Source organism: Plectropomus leopardus, chromosome 15 (assembly GCF_008729295.1).
Source record: "Plectropomus leopardus isolate mb chromosome 15, YSFRI_Pleo_2.0, whole genome shotgun sequence".
Classification (NCBI taxonomy): domain Eukaryota; kingdom Metazoa; phylum Chordata; class Actinopteri; order Perciformes; family Serranidae; genus Plectropomus; species Plectropomus leopardus.
In genome coordinates this window covers 1,478,790-1,502,701 of record NC_056477.1, presented here as the reverse complement: position 1 = coordinate 1,502,701, position 23,912 = coordinate 1,478,790, and the positions used below count along the sequence as shown (strand labels likewise).

General features: G+C 39.6%; 2 protein-coding genes across 2 annotated transcripts in view; both read right to left on the bottom strand.

The window, feature by feature from the left end:
* The window catches only part of LOC121954820 (attractin-like protein 1), a 267,997-nt gene that overhangs the window by 237,888 nt on the left and 6,197 nt on the right, over positions 1 to 23,912 (bottom strand). Inside the window, 5 exon segments of the mRNA XM_042502528.1 lie at positions 2,787 to 2,924; positions 3,786 to 3,932; positions 7,010 to 7,198; positions 7,493 to 7,631; positions 17,811 to 17,965. Of these exon segments, the coding sequence (XP_042358462.1) occupies positions 2,787 to 2,924; positions 3,786 to 3,932; positions 7,010 to 7,198; positions 7,493 to 7,631; positions 17,811 to 17,965 (768 nt within the window).
* On the bottom strand, positions 1,145 to 18,258 carry LOC121954357 (protein kinase C epsilon type-like). Its single transcript, XM_042501809.1, has 5 exons — positions 17,811 to 18,258; positions 7,493 to 7,631; positions 7,010 to 7,198; positions 3,786 to 3,932; positions 1,145 to 2,924 (listed from the first exon to the last, which is right to left on the bottom strand). The coding sequence occupies exons 1-5, from the start codon at positions 18,032 to 18,034 to the stop codon at positions 2,778 to 2,780; spliced, it is 846 nt and encodes a 281-aa protein (XP_042357743.1). The 5' UTR covers positions 18,035 to 18,258; the 3' UTR covers positions 1,145 to 2,777.

Genomic DNA, 23,912 nt, shown 5'->3' with positions numbered 1-23,912 from the left:
ACAAAAACAAGGATGCAGCAGATGACACATTAAGACAGAGGGGAAGAGAAATGATGGACAGCAGATTTGTGGTGTTTTGGAAGTTTTCTGGCAGTAAAACTGTCGTAAATCTGCACCACTATCCGTACGTGTGTGTGTGTGTTTGGTGACTTCCTAAAGCTACTGCATCTGATACATCTTCTACTTTTGAGGAAATATTGTCACTTTTATGTGTCCTTAAACTAACTGTACAGTAGTCGTGTGGGTACCTCTGTGTGTGAGAGTAAAGAGGAGAGAAAGGATGAAAAGAAAATAACTAAAACAAAAAAAAACTCTTTTAGAGTATTGCACATGGAGTTTTATTGAAGATGTTTGGATTCTTTTCAGTTCACTATAAAGTCCTAAATCTGATCTGCAACATGCATCGACACCTCAGCTTATTTGACCTCCATGTACAAAGACGAGGAGGAAGAAGAGGAGGAGGAGGAGGAGGTGTTTCTGACCAGGTGAGTCTCACTACATCACATGAAACCTAAAGATTTCTAACATGTCAGCGAGAACGAGAGTAAAAACATGACAAAAAGATGTTTTAAATAAAAAATAAAACACAATGACAGTATGAAGAGGCTTCTCCATGCCTGCACACATGCACACACGCACACACATGCGCACACACACACACACACACTGCAGAACTAATACATTCAGTTGAACACATTCAGTCACATGTATTAACACATTCACTTCTGTACGACCCACAGCTTTTACGCAAAATCATGAGGGTTTGGTTCGTCATGTCGGACACTGCAGGTCCAGTGCAGCAGCTGATTACACAGCGACTGCGCACACACACACACACACACACACACACCAACACACACCAACACACACAAGGCATTTCAATGATCAAGTGGTCATGAAGGGATTTAAGGAGTTGACCTGGAAAGATTTTGCTCCAGAAGGTGCAGTCAGAGCTTTTGGACTTTTTAAAGGGCTTCTTTGACATTTTAGATTTCAGCTCATTATTTGGTGTCGCAGGACGTCTGTCCCAGTATCAACAGCGTGTTAATCAGTCCCTCCAGGATTTCACCTGCTGTTTTTTATTTTGATTTTTGCCACCTGAAATGTCAGTCAGTCATTTTCTGTAACCGCTTGTCCTCGTAAGGGTCGCGGGGGGGCTGGAGCCAATCCCAGCTGTCATCGGGCAGAAGGCGGGGTACACCCTGGACAGGTGCCACCTGAAATGCTTTTCTAAAAAGTTGCGATGCAAGTTCCCATACTTTTAACAGTTTTTTTATCATTAGAGTTTGCATTTTTTTTAAATTTACAATAAAATGGGATGCATTTTTAGAGCTAAAATTAGCATAAAATAAAACAAATACAACAAATAAATTTCGTTATCCATCTCAAATGATAAGTCTTCTCTCTATGAAAGACGCTAAAGTTCGTCTGCTCTCTGCAGCAGGAAAAGTCTCCGGAGCTGTGGTTCACGCCAACGAATTGGCTCGACTCAGTCATTAAATTTGTTAATAAACTCTGGGTGAAACTGGCCGTGTGCTACTGACAGTTACCAGAAGTATTGTGATAAGCAGAGAGAGATAAAGAGGGAGGCTGAGTGGATCAATATGCCGTGTGCAGCTGTACAATGAAATGAGTTAAAGTTGCCGTGATTTGAATTAATTGCCTGATTTTGCCTGATTGCAACATCCTGAAATGCTGGAGGGACTAATTATTTGGCTTAACTGGACAACTGTCCCAATATCAACAGCTTCTAAACACTGTGAGTATACGTCACTTCACAATGAACACTCCCAATGGTAAGCCACTGCTCATTTTTTGAGCTAGCGACTAATGGTACCATTTGGTTTTTTTCTATAAACAACTGGAGCAATTATACACTAAAATATGGAGAGAGATGGAAAACGGTGCATGTAACTGTTTTTTCCTAATAAGAAAAAAAGCTAAAACTAAAATTTAAAAATGCCAAAGTTTCACTTTTGTGGTGCATCTTCTCAAGATGACATTTAATAAACCAGTTTGACTCTTAAATTTAAAATAAAGCACTGACAAAACTTCCTATTCCTTCATGACTTCATCCAGACAAAATCTTTGATTTCTTACATCTCCTTTTAACATCTCTTTTTTCATAATAATTAAAATGCTTGTCAAGACCTTTTTTTTCTTTAAATACAATCATTGGTTCTTTTTTTTCCATTCACATACAAGTTTAAGGAAGAAAAACATTCTTTTAAACACGGAGATAAGACACAGGATACAGCACATCATGTACAGAAATGACTCTTTCTAGAGGTTTGCAACTATGCATGCATGCACGCTTGCACTCACATTTTATCTCTCTCATACACACACACACACACACACACACACACAGACACATACACACTAACAGCCTATGTCCTTGTCCTAAGTATCGACTTTTAAACACCCCCCTGATAACACAGTTTGGTTTTGTCCATCTGCATCAGAAATACATCCAAGTGGAGTAGCGTTTCTTACAGTATCTGAGCTGCACTCACATGCTGCTCGAGCACACAGTTTGATGGGATATGCACAAACGGACAAACGACAAGAGCACAGAAACCATAAAGAGAGCTATACAGATGGTCTAGTATAGTTCCTGGAGCGGTCTGGAAAAGTTCAGGAGGTCTCATTCCAGAGGCCGTGTGTCTTTAAATACTTTGTCTTTTCTTGAAGATCTTTTAGGTGTGGTGTGTGGTGTGTGTGTGTGTGTGTGTGTGTGTGTGTGTTTAAATTGTATGCCTGTTAAGTGTGTGTGTTTAGGCCACCGTCTCCTCTCCAAAGTAGGAGAATCCTTTAAACTCATCTTGGTTGATCTGCTTGATGATGTTGTCCTCCACCGGCGTCAGGTTGGGTTCCTCTCGTGTAAAGTCCTGGTCAAAGTTATTCACATCCCTTTTGGTTTTCTGGAAGACAAAAAAAAACCAAGAGAAAATGTTTTAGAGGTAATCCTTCCAAAGCGTCTGGTGTTAGTCGACTTAGTTCCTGGAAGAGGATTCTTCTTCCAGAAAGTGATGAGAAAAGACAACGATAAACAGTAATAATGTTCATATTTTAGCTTCTTTCCCTGCATACATAATCCATTCCTCACATTTAACCCTTTGAAACCTGGATTATCAGTTTTTTGGTACTTACTTTCAGGCGCCTTTCAAAAGCATTTAAACCGTTGAAACCTGAGCACATTGGTTTGAATTATTTTGAAAACATGGGAAAAAGGCAATAAGCAACTTTGCATGAAATGTCCCGCAAATTGCAAAAAATGAGTAAAAGCTGACCAGAAAAATGGCTTGAAAAAGATAAGATAAACTATTAGAAAATTAACAATAAAGGAAAGAAACTTTATTTCTGATTACTATATGTATTTGAAATTATGCTAAAAGGTTATTTTCTTGCAAGTTTCTTTAATTTTTTTGTCAATATTTTTGGTCACTTCCTGTAAAGCTGTTCAGCTTTATTTATTTGTTATTTTAAAAAAAAATCTCATAATTCTGCTCTTATCTCTGTTCATCCATTCGTTATACTACTGATATACTGTTCTTACCATCTTTTTATTCTTTAGTTTCTTTACTTGTCTCTTATCTAACTTATCTAACTCGTATCTACTTATCTTTGCTTCATCCCCACTGATGTAACGTCGTCTTCTTATATTATTTCTTATATTATTTTTACCATCTTTTAGTTTTTTGTTAAATAAATCGGGCCAATTTTCTCTGGTGTCAAAGGCCTAAACAGTTCTCTGAGGTGTAAATGTTTGCGTGTGAACTCACGATGCGTGGTTTGAACGGCGGTCTGATCTTTCTCTGCTCCAGCAGCGTCCAGTCGATCTCTCTGAAGAACACGTGGTGCTTAATGGCCTCCTCCAGACCCTGAGCCACCACACAGCCCAGACGCTTGTTGGGACTCTTGGTCATGAACTGAGAAGTGATGAAAAAAATGAAAGAGACAGAGAGAAAGAAAAGGAGAGAGAAAAGATGAATGTTGTTTTCAACCTAACAAAGCTTCAGGCTGGGGTTTACTTTGGGTTTCAGTATTTTTTGCCAAACTTTTTCAACCATGCAGTTTCTCAGAACCCATTGGCTATCCGTCTGATGACGATTGGAGTCTAGAGACCCCAAGCTGTTTAATAAAGTTTGAAAAAAAGCAACATTTCCATGTGGAAATCTCTGATCTTTGAGGTTGTGACTCTGGAAAAAATAGGACATTATATCAATGGAAGGACAAAAAAACCACTTGAATCTCCAGGACTCAAATAAAATAATAATTTAAACCACAGACTGTATGTAAAGATTGACAGCATGATAGTCCCCCCAAAGTGTAGCTTTGCAGTCTGGATCGCCCCCTGGTGTCTGTCTGCAGTATAGGTCATAAAGCCCGCCCCCCTCTGGGACAGAGGCCGAACTAAAAAATCGAAGTACACGGCAAGTAAATTTTTCCCAGAGATGGTTTCTGACACTGAAGGTAGCTCTCATCACCCTGATGTTTGTAAATTATACAAAAAGGGGGATTTTCTGCCATGATTAACAGCTGTCAACGTTTCAACGGGGCTGCTCACGATTGGTCAGACAGGTGTTTTCGCTAGAGCTCTGGGAAACTTAAACTTCACTTAAGAAGAGCAGGGATAAGTGGGCATATCCGTCATCCATATTTGTATACAGTCTATGATTTAAACAGAGAAAAATTGTGGACAAATGTCTGGATTGGAGACATTTGGTGTGAATTGGATTTTGCGAAATCTCATTTTGGCCAAAGCGTTCTACCTTTTTTGCTCTCCACACGGACTGTTTGCCTTCATGCAACCACTAGAAAGTGATTATTTAACACTACCTTGACAATAAAACACAGAACACAAACTGCTTTTGATAACTTAACTGTGTCCCATTTCCTACAGACTCTGCATTCATAAGCAAATATCTGTTTATAGAGATTATCAACTATGCAACTTATTTCCTGCAAGTGCCTATGCAACGCTAATGGATGAAACACAGCAATAATCTCACTTAATGTCTCAAAATTGGCCCCAACAGTCAGGTTTAATCCTAAACATGCTGGTACAGACCTGGTCTCAGTCTGAGGTCAATGTAGAGCTCTACAGACACTGATCTGCAGTGAAGGCAGCCAAGATTTATGAATGAAGTGCCAGCATTTGTCACACCAGTGAACTTAAAGCTGGTAAAAAATAAGGAGCTTGCAACTTGAATGTTTCTGCAGATTTCAGTTTGCTAACAAATGAGTTTATCACAAAGACTTAAATGATGTAAAAAAAACAAAATTCTTGGTCTCAGAAAAATAAACTCCTCATAAACAACCACTTCACATTATACACAAAGTAGTTCAGAATTCTCTCATAAAATGCCTCCTCTTTCATTTCCTTCAGGATTTTCTCAAATACTTGAAAACTGGATGAGTGCTAAAAAGGCTGCTCAGCTATTAGACTGAGCTGAGAGACTTCATCATGTGACCCGAGGTCCCTCAGCTGGACGACATGTCCAATCAGAGCCCAGAGTGCTGGTCAAGTGACTGGTCAGAGTCCAAGACATTGTCCAACATAAACACACACACTTTCCCACAAGGCTTTGCATTCGGCAGCCAAGGTAAACGCAAGGCTTGTGATGGAAAAACTGGATGGACAAATAAACGAATGGACAAGTGGCATTAGGCGCACACACACACACACACACACACACACACACACACACACACACACACACACCCAAACACACACACACACACCCAATAACACAGAAAAAAACCTCCTGGATTAAAACATAGAGGAAATTGTTCAATGTTCTTCCAGTGGAGGAAACATGGATCAACATGACACCAAGAAAAAAAAAGTTGCATCCTCGCTCACATGTGACACTGAGGAAGAGATAAACTTAGAAAAAGACAGCACAGATGAAGCCAAAATGACCAGCAGAGAACAAGATTCAAAAGCAAAGAAACACAAGGACAGATACTTCAATGGAAAGACATTAACAGGTTCCTTATTTTGGATCTGTAACAGCCCATTAGTTCCTTAGGGGCGCGTATCACTTGGAATCTTAACAATGTGCGAGTTTCAATGCTCATGAAAAAGCTGTTCTATAAAAAAAGCACAGGGAAAAAACAACGCAACAAGAACCACATGTAGCTGAGGCTCAGCAGGGGAGGTTTACATTGTTGAGTGTGTTGCAGAATTGATATGCAACATGTTCTCATCCAAAGTCGTCACATGCTGTCGCTTTGCAGTGGACTTCTTCATATACATATTGCTCTCTACGTATCCTAGACTGGACTCTCACATGAAAGTCCAGGGTTTGTTGGATCCATTCACCGCCTCTCCTGCCTGCCTTAAAGGGATCTTTGTTCCACTTTTAGTATGTATTTACCAGCTGTGTTTTAACCTGACGCCTCCCTGTGGCGTTATCATGCGCGACAGGTTCCAGCCGGCCACGTTCTCAACTAACTCTGGCCGTCGCTTATCATTCTTCCTTAGCAGGTGCCGTCCACCGGCGTATAATAACACCTTGAATGGTTCTGTCTGGCTGCAATCTCAGCTGATGCTGTCCAGGGGCATATCATCCGAATGCGAAACGTGGCTTTTTGTGTGTCATTCTTATGCCAAAAGCACTGTAAGCACATCAATATTTGACAACTTTGGAATGAGAATGGGCTGGTATATGAAACGCCGAAATGGGATCTATCTAATCTAGGTCTATTTTAAGAGATGCAATTAGTTTTTCAGAGGTTTGATGTTGAAGACTGTCTTGCAAAAATAAGAGGTAAATCTAGAAGCAGTGAGACAAATTCTTTCTAACTAACGTTGCAAAAATATGACCAATGATGATATATTACCAATGATGAGGACGGGTCTTGTTCAAACTGTACCTGAGTTAAAGGATTACCTCAGAGTGCTGATTTCAGAAAAAAACCTTTTTGTTCACAACTGAGTGGACTAGGAAGTGTTTTTTGTTGTTTTGGGGTTTTTTTGTGTAATGAACAGCAAACTGACCGCTTTAAGAATGGACACAGCCTCCTTGCTGAGCCAGACGGGGTAGAGGACGTCATCATGGAGGATGGACTCAAACAGGTCATCTTCGTTATCAGCCTCAAATGGAGGCTGGCCGGCCATCATCTCATACATCAGCACCCCCAGAGCCCACCAGTCCACTGATGGGCCGTAATCCAGCTCTTGAAGGATCTAATCATGCATGAAAAACAAGAGAATTACAAAGAGGTAGCCAAAATCAAACATAAATCCTGAGCATAAATAAAATGCGAGTGATTTGGATTGAGCAAGTCTATGTAATATTGGGGGCTGGATTTAAGTGTTTTTGGCATTGATTCATAAGCATAGCTTATGAAGCATAAACCTTTCCTTTCTTAGCAATGAAAAACAGAGTATCATCTGCAAACAGTCGAACATGGACCAATAAAATATGTGTATGCTGTGTCAATGTGGGTTTGTGGGTGTTGTATGCTTGTGTGAGGTCACCTCAGGAGCGATGTAATCTGGCGTCCCACAGAAGGTGGTGGTGGTGACTCCACTCAGGATTCCCTCTTTGCACATCCCGAAGTCTGCGAGCTTACAGTGACCCTCCGCATCCAACAGTATGTTGTCCAGCTTTAAGTCTCTGCAGAGCAGGAGGGTTGCACAGAGGAAAGGAAAGATTAGAAAATGCACTTTGCCAAAATACGTAAGCATGCTGACGGAAATTACATTATCAAAAAGTTATTAGATATTGTAAGAATTCATACAAATAAATACACATAACAGCTTTGACTGAAGTTGCTCATTTTTTTGACATTTTGACATTGATTTGCAAAACAAGAAAATGCTTTTTGAGCTGTTGAATTTGAGTTTATACTAATGTCATTTTTTTTCAAGCACTTCAAGATATGAAAGTCCTTTCTCTGATGGAGAAATACTTAGCAGAGGGATGGTAAGAGGAGCTGGGAAAAGAGAGAAAGTTGAGGGCTGAATGGGAGATGGAGATGGAGGGGAGGGGGAGTGAGCGGGGGGAGTCGTGTGAGAGATAAGAGCAGCAGTGTTGAGAGATGACAGGGTTGGTCATGAATGCAGCCGCTCTGGGCTTGATGGTTGATCGCTACAAAAATGTCAACATCTACTCGATGTAGCCAATGCAGCCTTTCAGCCCGAGGTGTTTTCAAAAGTACAGCCGCCCTGACAAGCCGGGGAGGAGATTGAGTGTGCAGTTGTGTGTGTGTGTGTGTGTGTGTGTGTGTGTGTGTGTGTGTGCGTTTGTGTGTGTGTGTTTCTGAAGTCAAGGGCTTACGCAACTGTCCTGTTTTAGCACCCCCCCAAAATAAAAAAGGCAGCTTAACAATCCTGTTTGAGAGCTGTTGTGATTTGCTGTTGAAAAGTTTGTTCTTTTGTGTCCCATCATGAATTGCTCTTACAGACAGGATATTATTGCACTATAGACATTTTTTTGTGAGAAAAATAGACAAAAAAAATGATTATGCACTCCCACAATTAGTCTCTCATTTTGTTTTGCCTTTTTTTGAAGTACATTTTTTAAAAAAATAAGATCAAAAAAGAACTTGTTCCTTGCAAATGATATTTTTAAAGTCTAAATATCACCTGACTCATGTGAACAGTTTGCTGCAGTTGCGGCAGGTATCTGGATGTCGTGCAAAGTTAAACCATGAGCGGTATGCCAATGTGCCTCAGGTCTCGAGGAAAAATAACATGACATGTCAGGTGCAGTGGAGCTTGACAGTTGGCTTTGCACCAAGTTTTCACTTAATGGTTCAACTTTAGGTCATTATGAAGTAGGCCTGGCCCAATATCAGATTTTAACTGCATTTTTTTTTTGGCCATAAAGAGTTTGTGATAACGATATTATTCCAATATCTATGCAAATAAAAAAAACAGTCAATCAAATTCACTTTTAACCTTTTGAAATCTGGAGTGATGTCACCTTTAACAAGTCTTCAAAACTTTGAACCCCGATCATGTTTATTTGATTTCTGTCAAAAACATAGGAAAAAAGTCAATGAGCAACTTTATTTTAAAAGTATATTTGTAATTAACATAATTAGAGACTTAAAATGTTACAAAATGATAATATGGGGGGCTGGGCACTTTTCACTAATTTTATCCTAATTTTTGGGTGATTTCTTCTGTTGTCGCTTGATGCCTTCTTCCCATGTTTCAGAAAGAAATGAAGCCATGTTGTTCAGGTTTCAAAATGTGAAGTCTGTTTATTGTGTGATTTATCTCTTTTTTGGCAGGGGGGAGAGAAAGTCTGTACTGTACACTCCAAATATAAGTAAATCTATGTTCAGTAAAGTGTTTCACGTTGATTCATTGATTAAGTTTACTGCATATTCTCTTTCCAGGACATCCATTTCCATGTTTTATGTTTGCTAAAGTTTGTTTGGTTTAGTTTACATATCGTCTGCATGAAATCCAAAACTTTCATCACTCCTAGCTCCCAAAAACAACCACAGTTTTGTCTCTATTTGGTGACGGTGCCTTGCTAAAAGGCACATTAATGGCCTCACGGTGAGGCAGGAAAGAGCAGCACTTGTTCCGTTAGTCCCCAGACGAAAAATGTAAATGGCTGCCTGTTTGCATATCTCACCTCCAGGCGACTCCCTGCACATTAAATCTGAATTGCACGCCCGCAGCAGGGCAGAAAAATAACATATGAATTTAATGCATTTGTGATTGAATTCAAATGGCCGCTGACGCTAATGTTTGTATTACACATCACCTCGCTGCAGGAAGATTCAATATTAAGTGGCTGCAGGTGTTCAGCTGCACTAATGGAATGATATTTATTTATGTGAGGATGTCTTGTTGTGGTTTTGGAGGAGATAATAATAAATGTTGCATAAAAGGGCAACATTTTGATAATCTTTCATTTTTTATAATATCCTTAATCGATTTATAGCAGAATAACTGAATCAGTTTTCTTCATGCTTTGATTATCTGCACACATCTTTTTTTTTATGTGTTCAAGTCTTTATTTAAATGATTACTTGCTATTCAAGAGTTATGAGTATCAATACATATTCAGTGCACTGAAATTGGAATTTATTAAGATTAATCACCAGTAAGACCTACAATTACAAGGTGCAATTATGTAAAAAAACACAAATTTGAGATTAAAAATATTTCCTATTTCGTCAGTTTGTTGTTTGGCTTGTCCATTTCATTCTGGTGCTGTTTTTGGAATATGGACAGAAAACATCAACAACATGCTTCAACATTTCAACGAGCCCCTTAAAAGAAAATACACATCTGCCTCATCTCTATTTGGGTTAAAAAGTGACTGATTTAAATATCTGCAACCTTTAACCCTTTAAAAACTGGATCGCCATCACTTTTCTTGTGGTGTATTCAGACGCCTTCACAAATATTTATACCTTTGGTTTAATTTCTTTTGTAAACGTAGGGAAAAATGCAATGAGCGACTTGGCGAGAAGCGTTCTGCAAGCTGCAGGAAATTAGTAGATTTAGAATTATTTTAAAAAGCTAGGGAAAAAATGTCAAAAAATATACTTTATAAAAAAAAAAATCCAGGTCATTGCCCTGTTTGTTTGTTTGTTTTAATGTTTGGTGTGGTACTTTGGTGTTGCTCAAGTTGCTCAAGCCAAGTTACTCTGTAAAATACATCTTTTTTTACAATCACATAACATATGATGTAACATATAATTACCATACGGAAAGAGAGAGAGAGAGAGAAAATCAAAACATAAATGCTCCTCTGACTTTGAGCTATTTAACAGTCATATGGGTTAACAGTTCTGTTGACAGACTTGCTCACTGGGTCCCCTGCCTCTCACTCAAAGCATGATTGAACACAAGAACAACCCTGAACTGGAAAAAGTGGCTTAGCGTGTTACATTAAAACCCGTCTGTCCCCGGACCAGTGTCACACTGTGTTCCTGCAGGCAGGGAAATCACCATCATGCAGCGTGTTGTTGTTTCTCTTTCAGAAAAGCTTAAGAAATCCTGTCAATAAACAGGAGCGGCTCTGTCAGCACTGTCAGGACGAGTTCTCACACTGTGTGTCTCTCTCTCACACACACACACACACACACACACACACACACGCCTGCATGCATGCACACACACTGGCTCAAAAAAGCAATCAGGCTCAATTGAGAGCATTTCCTGTGTTTCATGTTAATCTTGAGTGATTTTTCCATTACGTCCTCAGCGGCAACCCCTGCACACTGTGACAGCTAACCTCTCTCGCTTTCTTTTTCAACTCTCTTACCCCCCTCTGTCCTCCGTTCCCCTCTTCTTTTTTTACAGTCTGGGTCCAAATGCACATCTGGTCACAAATGCACAAGAAACATCCAACATACATGACACTGATACTACATTTATCCCTTAGGGCCTGCTTTAATATTACACACACTCAAACACATACAAAATTCATTTTTCATTATTAAGCTTAAACAATATACAATAATATAATTTTCTGCTTTCATTGATGTTAATGTTTTAACCAACATCAGTCTTAATCATAAATATAAAATATTCATTAATTTTCAGAATTTTAACCCCTTAAATGCCAGATTTTGTCATGATTCACTATGATTTTAGATGAAAAAAACAAACAAACAAACACAAAAAATTAATACTTTTTAATATACTACTTGCTAAGATTATTATTTTTTTTGATTATCACAGCATGGGATATGTCAGTGCTTTTCAGCATCACGTCATCAGATAGAAAACAACAAAAATGACAAATTCCAAGGCAAAAGCTCAGGATGACACCCAGAAATAATACAATGCATGTTTTTATGCTTTGATGACTGGGGGGTCAAAATGGGTTTCAATGGTGCATTTCTTTTTGCACTTAACAGTGTGAATGTGACAATTTTGTTTCCACAGTGTTTTTTAGACTTATTAAAGGAGCTGAGTTGTCAATTCAAAGATTAAATAAAAATACACAATCTTGCCAAACTTTATGCCATATGTACGGACACAGCCAAAATTGTCATGAAGTGAATAATGTCATCCTTAAGGGTTAATGAATGAAATGTATATAAACACAAATCTTTTGGAGTTAATCATGATATTATTTTTCAGATGCTTTCAAATCAATTATTAGAATTAGAGACAACTCACTGCTTTGGTTCACTAGTTACCTTAAAGATAGCCATCAGTATGTATCCTACAATAGAATTAATTCTCCTTCACATCCTATTCTGTATGGTGTACCTCAAGGAACTATTCTTGGGCCCTTAATATTTTTAATCTATATTAATGACCTCTCTGGCTTAAACAGGAAGCGGGCGAGATTAAAACCGAAAGCCTGAAAATGTGTATGGGTTGATCAGAGGTTAATGTTTATTATTTATTTGGAAACTGTTTACAAAACAGCCTCATTATTGAGCTTCTGATCAATGTTTTTGATCACAAGAGTAAACAAACTGTAATACAGACTTGTTGTGAGCAAGCTGTGACGGTATTTGTACAATATTAGTTAAACATTTTTACACAAAAACTCAAACCAAAAAAAAGAAAACCTGTTCAATAGCAGCAACAGTCCAGTCAAACAATATAGTATCAGGAATACCAAAATAAAACTATGGATCTACCTGACGGACAAAAAGTTTTTAAGTAGACTTCGTGAGAGGTATACCTGAGATCTAAATCTTTATTTTTCAATTTTTATTTGTTTCTTTATGCAACAGCTGCTTTTGTTGAGACAACATTCAACTCTTGCAGAGTCTTGTAGCCTCACCTGTGTGTTTGTGTGTGTGTGTTGATGCGGACTCGTATCTGCCTACCAGTCTGGACCTGATCCGTCAACACTATCACACCCAAACATCACCTTCTGTTTGGTCCCGTAGGACTTCAGCGAAGTTGAAAAGAAGGGAAAGATAGGAATGTGCTACTGTTTAAAAGTGAAGTTGGGGTGTTGAAAAGATGGAAGAGTCGATGAAGGACAAAGAGAAAAGATGAACTCTAGAGGAGTGACGGAGGAGGAGATGTGGGAGTGTGTGGGGCGGGAGGCAGAGTCAGGACATAATGTTCCCAAAAACACTTGTTGTTCATCTTACTCTGGTCAACAAAATAGGTCAGAGAGGGACGAGAGAACAAGAGACAGAGAGAGACAGAGAGAGAGAGGATCAGGTAGCTCAGTCAGCCATCATGAATTAACATGCATTTGTGTGTGTGTGTGTGTGTGTGTGTTGTCCGAGGCAACCTCTGACAGCGAAGCATTCACTATCAAAACAGCATGACAGAAAACAATGTTGAAAGATTGAACCATTAATCTTAATGTTTGTGAACTGGAGTCAGCATGTGCTTAAAAGCTCAGTGTGGGAACAAATTCTTCCCGTACCGTGTGTGAGCACGAATTTTGAAGGCGAAATGATACATGTTAGAAAAGCTCTTGTTTTTCATACATGAAGATTTATCTTTTTCATGGAAGTCACTTCTTTTAGGTTTTGCGTTTACATACAGGTCAAAGTAGATTGCGTCTGATGTCCTGCTTGATAAAGTTAATCAACAATGAAGCTCATTAGAATCAATTTCATAATAAAGATTATGTCATTAAAGGGATAGTTCACCCAAAAATGAGAATTCAATCATTATTTACTCAGCCTCATGCTGATGGAAAGTCGAATTATGTTTTATAGTCCACAAAACACTGCTGGAGGTTCACCAGTAAAAGACATCGCACTCATCTCTGGCATCGTGTTTTTAGCCTTGTTGTAGCTCCCAGTGTGGGAGCTGTATTTACATCATGGCGTCACAGTCTGCTCTGCCTTTTTCCTGCTGCTGTGGGATTTTGTCCACTTACTTCAGCCCCACCTCTCTCTCCACCCGGCTACTCTACCTCATCAGCCTCAGCATCTCCATCTGGTGCTATCTGCTGCTCTTCATTTCCAATGAAGCCAGTATTTAAGAAGCAGTGTCACTCCACTCTCTCACTCTTTCTTCGCGTCCATGCCTGACTTTCCAGCACTCTCAGAATGTTTTCCTGGTTTCGAGTCGGCTCGCCTCTGACCGCCTCTCCTCGTCTCTGCCCCGATAAACCTAACAGCCTTCTTCCTCCGACTACGAGTTTTGCCTGTGCACTTCCTGGTTCTCGTCTGCCTGGCTGTGCAGTGTTCTACTGATTCAGCTCCGTCAAGAGAGATCGCCATTCTTATAGTCGTCTTCAGAACCTCCGGCGGAGCGAAACATCTCTTCTGTGTGAGTGCGTCTGGTGTTTATTGCTCTGATGGTGCTTCGATTCCCCTCCTGTTCTCATGGATCCAGCTGCCTGCTCCTACTGGATTCGTCTGCTCTGCTTCCTGCCTCTCTGCTGACACTGACCACGAGTCCTTCCTGCCCCTCTCTGGAGTCCCACAAGATCCCTGCTGTAAGTGTTTCTGCAACTTACCTAATACATTCACCTGCCTGTCCGCTCCACGTTCAGTTTCCTCACTCAAACTCTGAACTATCACCTGTGAACGTGAGCTCACCCCAGTCTCTCTACAAACTCTGCTCGACCCATGAACTCTGCTCCACCCCAGAACTGATAACTGTTCCTACTAACCTTTACTCACCTTTGCCCTATTCAGCCTACCAAAAGATTAAACAAAGGTCATTGGCAACGACTCTTCTGCTCTGTTGTGCTTCAAATGGGTCCTACCACACCCCGTTACACATGGCACTCGTGCAAGACCAACAGCTCATGGTGTCTGCACGCAGGTGTTCACATGCTAACCCAAAGCCTCCAACACACACAGCAGTTTTAAATCCGACAAAGGGACTTGTTGCTTGCTGCTAACTGCACAAGTCGCTGTGTGTGACGGAGGCCTCCATGTAGCATGAAGTTTTTCGAGACGTTTTCAGTATTTCTGTGGTAGCTTTTGTGTATTTTTAGTTGGAGTTTCTTCTGTTAACGAAAAACAGAGGTAGGGCTCTGCTGGTGGTGTAATAAGACACTTTCAACCTTTCAATTCAACACGCCGAGTGTTTGACTCAGAGACAGATTTTGGGTGGAGTATCACTCTAAAACTTGGTTATGCTGCCAAAACCAATAAAAAACAAACACAACACAATAAAGCCCAGAGCTTTTGGCGTTAACCTTGATGACTGATTTGGATTAATTGTGCCAACCCAATTCACACCGTTGACATTTTATGATTATGACCCCCCATCCTTATTAACAGCATTGTAACAGAAAGCGTGTGAAACAATGAGTGCTAGTATACCAGGCACCAGCAGGACGGGACTCTCTGAGATCATGTAGCCAAAATAACTAAATAACAAGACAGGATGGAAGTTAGTTATGTAAGCTTTTAGTGATTTTACCCTCTGCTTCTGTTTGATGCTTCTTGTTTGTGTTCAGTTTTTAGTGTTTTACACTTTTTTAATTAGGTTTTTTTTGTTTCTTTGGGAACAAAATGACATGAAAAAAAATCACACACATTAGCTTAAACAATCCGACCATCTCACACACACACACACACACACACACACACACACACACACACACACACACACACACACACACACACACACACCTACCTACAGGGGACTATAGTACAACCCTCTCCAAGCATGGACATTTGTTTGTGGTCATTTTGAAAAACAAAAATAGAATTGAAAATTTACTTTTGAGGTCTCCTTTTATAATACAACTGCAAATGTGCTTTTTAGAATTTAAAAATAGAAATTGCCAAGAGGGTACTTGCATCCTTGAGTGACATCTATCAAAGAGGGGACCTCCAAATACTGCATTGCATGACGAGAGAATCTAAACACCAAGTCGATCCTCCGATTGGTGAAAGAAATCGAGAAGAAGACCTCTTTTCTTCCATCAGTTATTTTGGGAGCAGCCTGAACCTGCGCTGAGCCTCCGTCCATCACAATGGTGTTATGATTCGAGTAGCGACCAGCTGTGTGTTTGCTATTGGTGACAATGATATTATGACTAAGCAGTGCACATAGACAGATAACAGAGGCTAAGGTAAATGGACAATGAGGTAATCTCAACCTGCAGACGGACACAGAGCACTTCCAGGGTCAACAAATTTGAGTTTCATAGCTAAAAAACTAGAAATGCCGCCATGCAGTTGTATGCCTCCACACATCAGTCAAGTTGCACTTAGTTTACATTCATATGTGTGAAAACATGGACACTTAACACACAGAAGATCTCTACAATCAGCATTAGTGTCACCAATTTAGTATCTGAGCAAATGTCTCCCCTTCTGTTCCTGACTTATACCGTTCAGTAATGGCCAAAAAAGTTTTTGCAGAACATTGTGCTGTCAGAGCCAGCTTTTGACCTCTTGGATGTAAATGTCAGAAATAATTAATTATATCCTATTAGACATTTGTGACATTTAAGTTATGGCCAAAAACATGTTTTATGAGGTCACTGTGACCTTGACCTTCGACCACTAGATTCTAATCAGTTCATTCTTCAGTCCCACTTTGTGCCAAATTTGAGGACATTCCCTTAAGACCATCTTCATACACTGCATTCATGAAAATAAGATGGATGAAAGGCCACAACTGACCATGACCTTTGAATACCGAATTCTAGCCAGCTCATCGTTGAGTGGGGCAATGACCCACTTAAGAAATTACCCAAAAATGAGAACAATTTTAGGCCTACAAGAAAATTACCTGAAAATAAGCAGACATTAAATTTTAAAAATGAAAAAAAAAGCATAAAAAGTGTTAAAATATTTTTTTTCTTAATTATACAATTTTAATAATCTAAAAAAAAGTCTCCCTCTTTTTCTATCGCTTTCTCTCTCTCTCTTAGCTATTTTTCCGGAGATTTTCTTGTCACTTTTAACTAATTCTTGCCAATTTTTTTTAAGAAATCAAAACAATTTGTTCATGTTTCAAAGGTTAAATACTTCACTTTTTGTGCAAGATAGCTGAACCAATCCGGTGACTGACCGACAAGACATTTCCATCTTCAGCTAAAAATCACAGCAGCTAAGATTTGTATTGCTGTAAGGGCATGACAAAAAGTGATGAGAAAACATGCAGCACACTTTCACCAAGTTTAAGGTTATTAGCACAAAAATAGGCCATAAAGTTATGTCATTATTACTGACATTTTTTTCTTTTTGCCGAATCATACACTTTTCCTTAAAGCTCAGTAGCAAATGAAGCAAGGACGAGCACCTTTTCATGGCTGTAACCACGGCACACATGTTAGCACAGACATAAAATGACACATTCAAGTCCAAGAGGCGACCAATTTTTGATCCAAAACCCCACAAGACCTGTAAGAGCTTCTTATTCAAGATGTAAAGAATGTTTTTTTTGGAAAAAAAATACATTTCTCAGCTGGAAGATTTAGGCAAAATAAACAGCACTCTCTTGCCCCGCAGTATTTCAAAGATTAAGGACGACAAGATGAGTTCAAGCCCTCAAAAGTGCACTTTAGTTATACACTATTTCTCTTCATTAATGCTGGGAGCTTCAGCGAACATTTATTTTCTTTATTTTTTCCAGGAATTCTCTTTTATGCTGTAATGGAGACGCATATCTCGGCGGGAGGCGCTAAATCAAATAAGCAGAACGTTCACAGTGTATCAGACGATTAAAGGACCAGTGTTTGAGTTAAAACCTCTGCTTTAACTCGAATTTGCAACTGAATGAAGGGTACAAAAGAGCAGCAAAATAGTGTCAGACCAACTGCAATGTGGCAGCTTAGCAGCAAAAGAAAAATAATTCATATCATACTGGTGCAAATTTGGAAAAAAAAGGGGAAAAACAAAGTAACTGATAGAAGCCTAAATGCATATGAACTGTGTGGGGACCTGTTGAGATTTGATGCTGTTGCCATGGTTACCTGTATATGACTCCATGCCTGTGCAGGAACATCAGAGCGGACGTGACCTCGGCGGCGTAAAAACGAGACCGCGCCTCGTCAAATTTCCTCGACCGTTGGATCTGGAACATCAAGTCGCCGCCATTGACGTACTCCATCACGAAGAACAGCCGGTCCTGAAGACAGAGGAAAAGGGAGTCACTCACTTTTAATTTAGCTCGAGAGTCACAACCGAAATGAGACATTTTACACCTTTTTCATGTCAATAATTAATATCCAAAAATGTTAAATATAAGTACGCATACAATACATATAACAATTAAAACATTGGATACTAACTGACATCTACTGTATGTAATTCATTGACTATGGAGAAGTACCTTAAAACACCAGAACTATTCATTTGAACAGAAAATTAATTTAAATGTATTTTAATATTTTTATATTTATTTTGTTACACATATTAAGGAATGGGCAAACAAAGATGAACGTTATTTGTTATTTAAAACATTTTTCAAATCTTAAAGATTCATTTCAAAATTGATATTTGCTGAAATCATATATCATCACCAACCAATGTAAAAATCCAAATGTGTTTCAGTTTTGGGAGTTAAACTATGGACTGGACTCAGTGCTGAGCTTTCTTTGGTATTGCTGATTTTCTGGGTTATCCTGTTGTTGATATAGGATTGCAAAAATAAGTCTTGGGCTTCAGCCTATTCCTTTTTTACTTATTGACGATGACAAAAAAATTGTGTGAAATATTCTTATTTTAGCTGAATGTAACCAAAATTTAAAAAACCCAAAACAAAACCATATATTTGTTTATTGGTTTAATTATAATTAGCTTCCAATATTTCTAAATCTATATTTAATTATAGAAAAAGAAAAAGATTTCTGAGATCTTAAATACTTGTGGAGATGTGTCTTGAAAAATGTAGAATTTTGTTCATGTAAAACTACGATGGCACTCATGATTCGACCTTTTTTAATACTTTTGAAAAGCTGTTCCCAAACTTGTCCTGTCAGGGGGTCCAAATCTCTCCTTAGTCATTAGTTCAAGGTCTGCATATTATAAATTACCACATATTCAATATTATTTGACAAAATGTAAATTAGACATTGGCTTAAAACACAAACAAATAAAACAACAAAGCAACAGAGAAGGCACTTCAAAATAAAAGCACGTTCACAAGTCATTTAATTTCTCCTATGGGAGACATTAAAGGCTAATCTTAATCTCAATTTACAGTCCATTCAGAATTGACCTGTGACCCACTTTTGGACCATGACCCACAAGTTGAGAACCACTGCTTCTGAATACTTCAGTGATATCAGTAAAGTGATTATGAAGCAGTTAGCTTCCAAACAAATAAAGCAAGAATTTAAGCAACATTTGGGTTTTATGTCCCACAGCAACCCTCGGAGTAAAAACATGCAAAGTGCATTGCTTTGTGGCCAACATTAATTGTCTCTACTTCCTGTGACACACACACACACACAGACACACACACACTCACAAAACACACTCTATACCGCGCCCTCCGAGCTCTATTCTCTTGGTACTGAAAATGGGCTCCGGGGAAAAATGGCCCCCTTCCTGAATTCCAGCTCGCTTTCTTCATATAGGAAATAAGAGAGAGAGAGAGAGTGTGTGTGTGTGTGTGTGTGTGTGTGTGTGTGTGTGTGTGTTGGGGGGGGTTGTGATATAAACAGCTCTGTATATAAGAACCCAGCAGCAGTCGCTCTGAGCCATTGTATGTTCATCCTCTTTCTCACACACAATCATTCCCAACATCGACGGCTACCTCGCATCATCAAACCTTCAATCACGCTCTGCTGTGTCGAGGCCCTTTCAGAGAACACGCTAAACCACTTCTCAGCCACAATCTTTTAGAAATTCTTGGATCTCAGAACATAAAAAAACTCCCCTGCCTTCATCAGAAGTGACAGCAGAAGGAGCAGCAGGGAAGCAGGCTGTTTCCCCACACAGACGTCATTTCCATGAATCAACCTAAATCAAACGTCATACTTCGTCAGAATCGACTACCTTCAAAGAAAAAGTAGTCTCGTAATCCTGCACTGTCTTCCTGCCTCTCCTCTGATGGTAACAAGCCAAAGAGAGGCGACTGATGGTAAACACAAACTACGGGACAGGCGAAGTCATAACCCTGATTTCCTCCTGTCTGTCTGACCATCGTGAGCAAGTTTATCTAAGCTTCAACCCTTTAACACATGGATCAGTGTCCATGTGCCGATTTCAGATGTCTTTTACAAGCATTTAAACCTCTGAAACCTGAAAATATGTTTCATTTATTATGAAAAAAATAAATAAATGCATGAGCAATTTGGAAAGAAATGTCCTGAAACATGAAAAAAAAAGTGTTATAAATCCAAAACTGAAGCCAGAGGGTACCTAGAGCATCATACATCCAAAACTGAAGCCAGAGGGTACCTAGAGCATCATATGTCCAAAACTGAAGCCAAGGGGGTACCTAGAGCATCATACATCCAAACTGAAGCCAGGGGGGTACCTAGAGTTACTAAAACTAAGACCAGAGGGGTACTTACAACATCACACATCCAAACTGAAACCAAAACGGCACTTAAAAGCTTCCTTTGTCCAAAACTTCAGCCTGAAGGATACCATCAGTATCAAGAGAAGAGGGGTACTTAAAGTGTGAAACATCCAAAAGTGAAGCTCTAGTGTAGCTAGAGCTGCATATGTCAAAACTGAAGCCAGAGAGGCACCTAGAGCATCTTACATCCAAAATAAAGCCAGGAGTGGCTAGATTGTCATACAATCACCAGAGATGTGCGTCACATGATGGACTCTTCCTAAACTCGCGGGTTGTACATGAATTACTGGCTGATAATAAGTCTGAATTTACGAGAAAAGGCTGCACAGATTAATGCGAGGTGTCACTGATCGAGCTGCAGGATTGATAATTTGGGAGTGAGAATGTGCTGCCCCTGAACAGACTGCAGCATTGATTCTGATTGATTAGTTTGACCTGAAGTCATCGGAGTAACTTGAGCTGCTCCCGCTCAGCAGCTGGAGGCCTTCGAGGCTGATCTGACTACATTCACACTGCGTGTTTTTAAAGCCGACCTCGGCCTCCGTGTTTCCTCTCCAGTATCAGTTTAAAGGGGCCTCAGGATCGGCTCTTACATAAGTGGCCGTCCATCCACCTCGCTCGCTCTGCTCCTCCTGAAAGCGACTTTAAACAGGATGTCGAAATAGTTTGTTTAAATGTACCCAGAGTCCCGGCTGGTCCCACCCAATCAAACATGAATAAACATTTCCTGAGTGTAATTACAAATGTACAGATACTGGAACACACACACACACACACACACACACACACACACACACACATTCATCCCGTGTTCTATAGGCGCACACCCAGATGATCCCCAACCCGACGTGGGCCGCAATAACGTCTCGATGGTTATCAGACGATCGTGTGTGTGTATGTATGTGTGTGATGTAAAACATGCCCTCTGTGTGCCACCCTGCTGTATGCACAACATGTCTCAGCTTGCATCTTATGTAACCTCAAAACCATTAACTCATACTTTCTTCAGTGTCTAACACATGCACACGCACACGCACACACACACACACACACACACAGAGAGAGAATAAAACAAAACAAACACAACACATCTTAGTATTTCTCCTCCATCATAACTTAAAGAGGAAATTAAGAAAATTAAAATAACACCACAATGGGGGAAAAATTCTGTTACAAGTAAAAGTGGGACTGAAAGAGATACATTATGGATTAAGAGAATAAAACTTTACTATTTAGTTATTTGAAATATCTTATGGATTTGCAACCTGCCTGGTTGTGATGACTGAGCCTCCTTGTTTGTTTTTTTAATTTTTATTTTTTTCTCTCAGTTTTTCCCATTTGTTCGCTTTTTTTTCATCCAGATATTAATTCATTATTTCCTTATCATATGTGTGTAAGGTGTTGGTAATTTTGGTGTCATTGCAACCCGTGTTTTTGCCATTAGTGTGATTTCGTTATTGCCTTTATTTCTGTTAGGGTCTCATTTTGGGGGGGCGGGATCATTAAGTCCAAGTCGAGATTTTTGCCAAATTTGGAGAAAATCCTTCAGGGTTTTCTTGAGATATCGCATTCAAAAGAATGGGACTCACGACAGACAACCCAAAAACTTAATGCCACGACCAGAACTTGCACTGAGGCAAAAAATAAATAAATAAATAAAATACTATCTACTTATGAACAGCGTCTACAGCTGCCAGCTAAACATAGTTCACAAACTAGAACATCAACGAAAATAGAAACACAAAGCAGCAGAACTGTTCTTATTATATTCTAATGTATGCACTGTGTATTATAGTCCTCTAACTTTACACTGAGACCTCAGTCAGATTAAATAAAGATTATAAAAATGTACCTGCATAAATAAACATAATCATCACTGCAGTTATGCAACATAAAATAAGTAAGAACAAATATCTGTATTTACTTCTAAATGTCACGGACTATATCTCATCAGGATCAGTAAAAACTGAGAACAAAACAACAAGCGGGGTTTGAACTTTTGTCCGTGTACAAAAACGAAAAAAAAAAGAAGTGAATTGCGGCCCTATTTTTCCTCGGAACATTACGAGTCATTACTGTTTGGCTGCGAGTCATTACGACGCAGAGCACACGCACTCAGAGAGTTCATTCAGCACGACCTGGAGCCTGAGATGGCTGGATTCAGATCTTCACACTGTCTGATCGCTGCTTTCATAACGCTTCATCACACAGCTTTTCTTCTGAGCGGCTGGTTTTACTATCACACACACGAACCGTTGTTTTAAGTCAACCTCAGAGTCATGCAGGCGCTTTGTGCAGTTTGCCCTTAAGAGGAGGCTTTTTCTTTTTTTTATTCACTGATGATGGCGGCAGCAAATTATTGTAATTGAGGGACAGTGTGTTGTGTGTGTGTGTGTGTGTGTGTGTGTGGCTGTAAAACCAGATCAATGCTTGTCCTTAAAAAACAAAAACATAGTGCAGTAAAATGAAACTAACGCTGCACAGCCGCTCACTCTCTCTGTGAATCCGTGTGTCGACCAGATCGTGCAGAATGAACCTGTTCTGAACCAGAAACACGAGTTAAACTAACACAGACTCGATTTAAAAATAAACATCGTCCTTGATTCTGCTGATTAAAGAAGCTGTTTTTCTTTTTCGGCTCATTTTTTCTTTAACTGGTGCAATGGCCAGTGCGAAACTAAACTTACCAGCTCGCGGCTGTTTGCCTCTGTGAACCAGCCGAGTCGCATTTACATTTTACATTATGATGTCAAAGTGAAGTTGACCTTTGACCCTTTGGATATCACTTTATTATTTAGGAGAGAGAAGTTTGGACCTCCTGAGCTTCCATCAAAGTTGGTGATGACAAGTGTCAATGTTTACATTATGAGGGGCCAAAAACCCGCTGCTCAAAACCTAATTCAAAAAGACAGCAGACGTACAGGAAACTGTGCACGAGGTCGCATCACTACAGCTGATTTATGCATGAAACGACAGGGCTAAGTAAACGTTTTGGTGACGGTTAGCAGTGACGAAGGGTCAGTGAAGGTCCACTCATGTACAGAATTACAAAAGTGTGTGTGTGAATCCCTGAACTGCATCCCAAGAACGGCCGATACACAGAATATCCAATAATAACTGCAGTTTTGAAAAGAAAACTTTCCAGCGCTGAAGACTGACACATATTTGGCTGCATGTACCTACACTGTGTGCGTGTGTGTGTGTGTGTGTGTGCTCATAGTTCTTGCATGTTAAATTCGCTGTCGTTCTCCGTGATGGCTGACAGGAGTTAAATGTGTGCTGCGGCCTGCTGGTCCTCCCACAGAATATCTCTTTACTGTTCATTCCCGTAAAAAACGAGGAGAATTTCACTGGTCAACTAAAAAAAAAATCACAAAAAAAACAGCAAGTAGTTTGTCTTGATTAGTTTCACGAGAAACAGACTTCCAGGAAAGTCAGGTCCTTAAAAAGCCACGATGAAGTGCGGTGTGCACAGTGTGTGAGTGATTTTAGGGAGCAGAAAGAAGGAGGAGGATTGTCTTTGTAGTTTTGTCCTGTGTAGAAC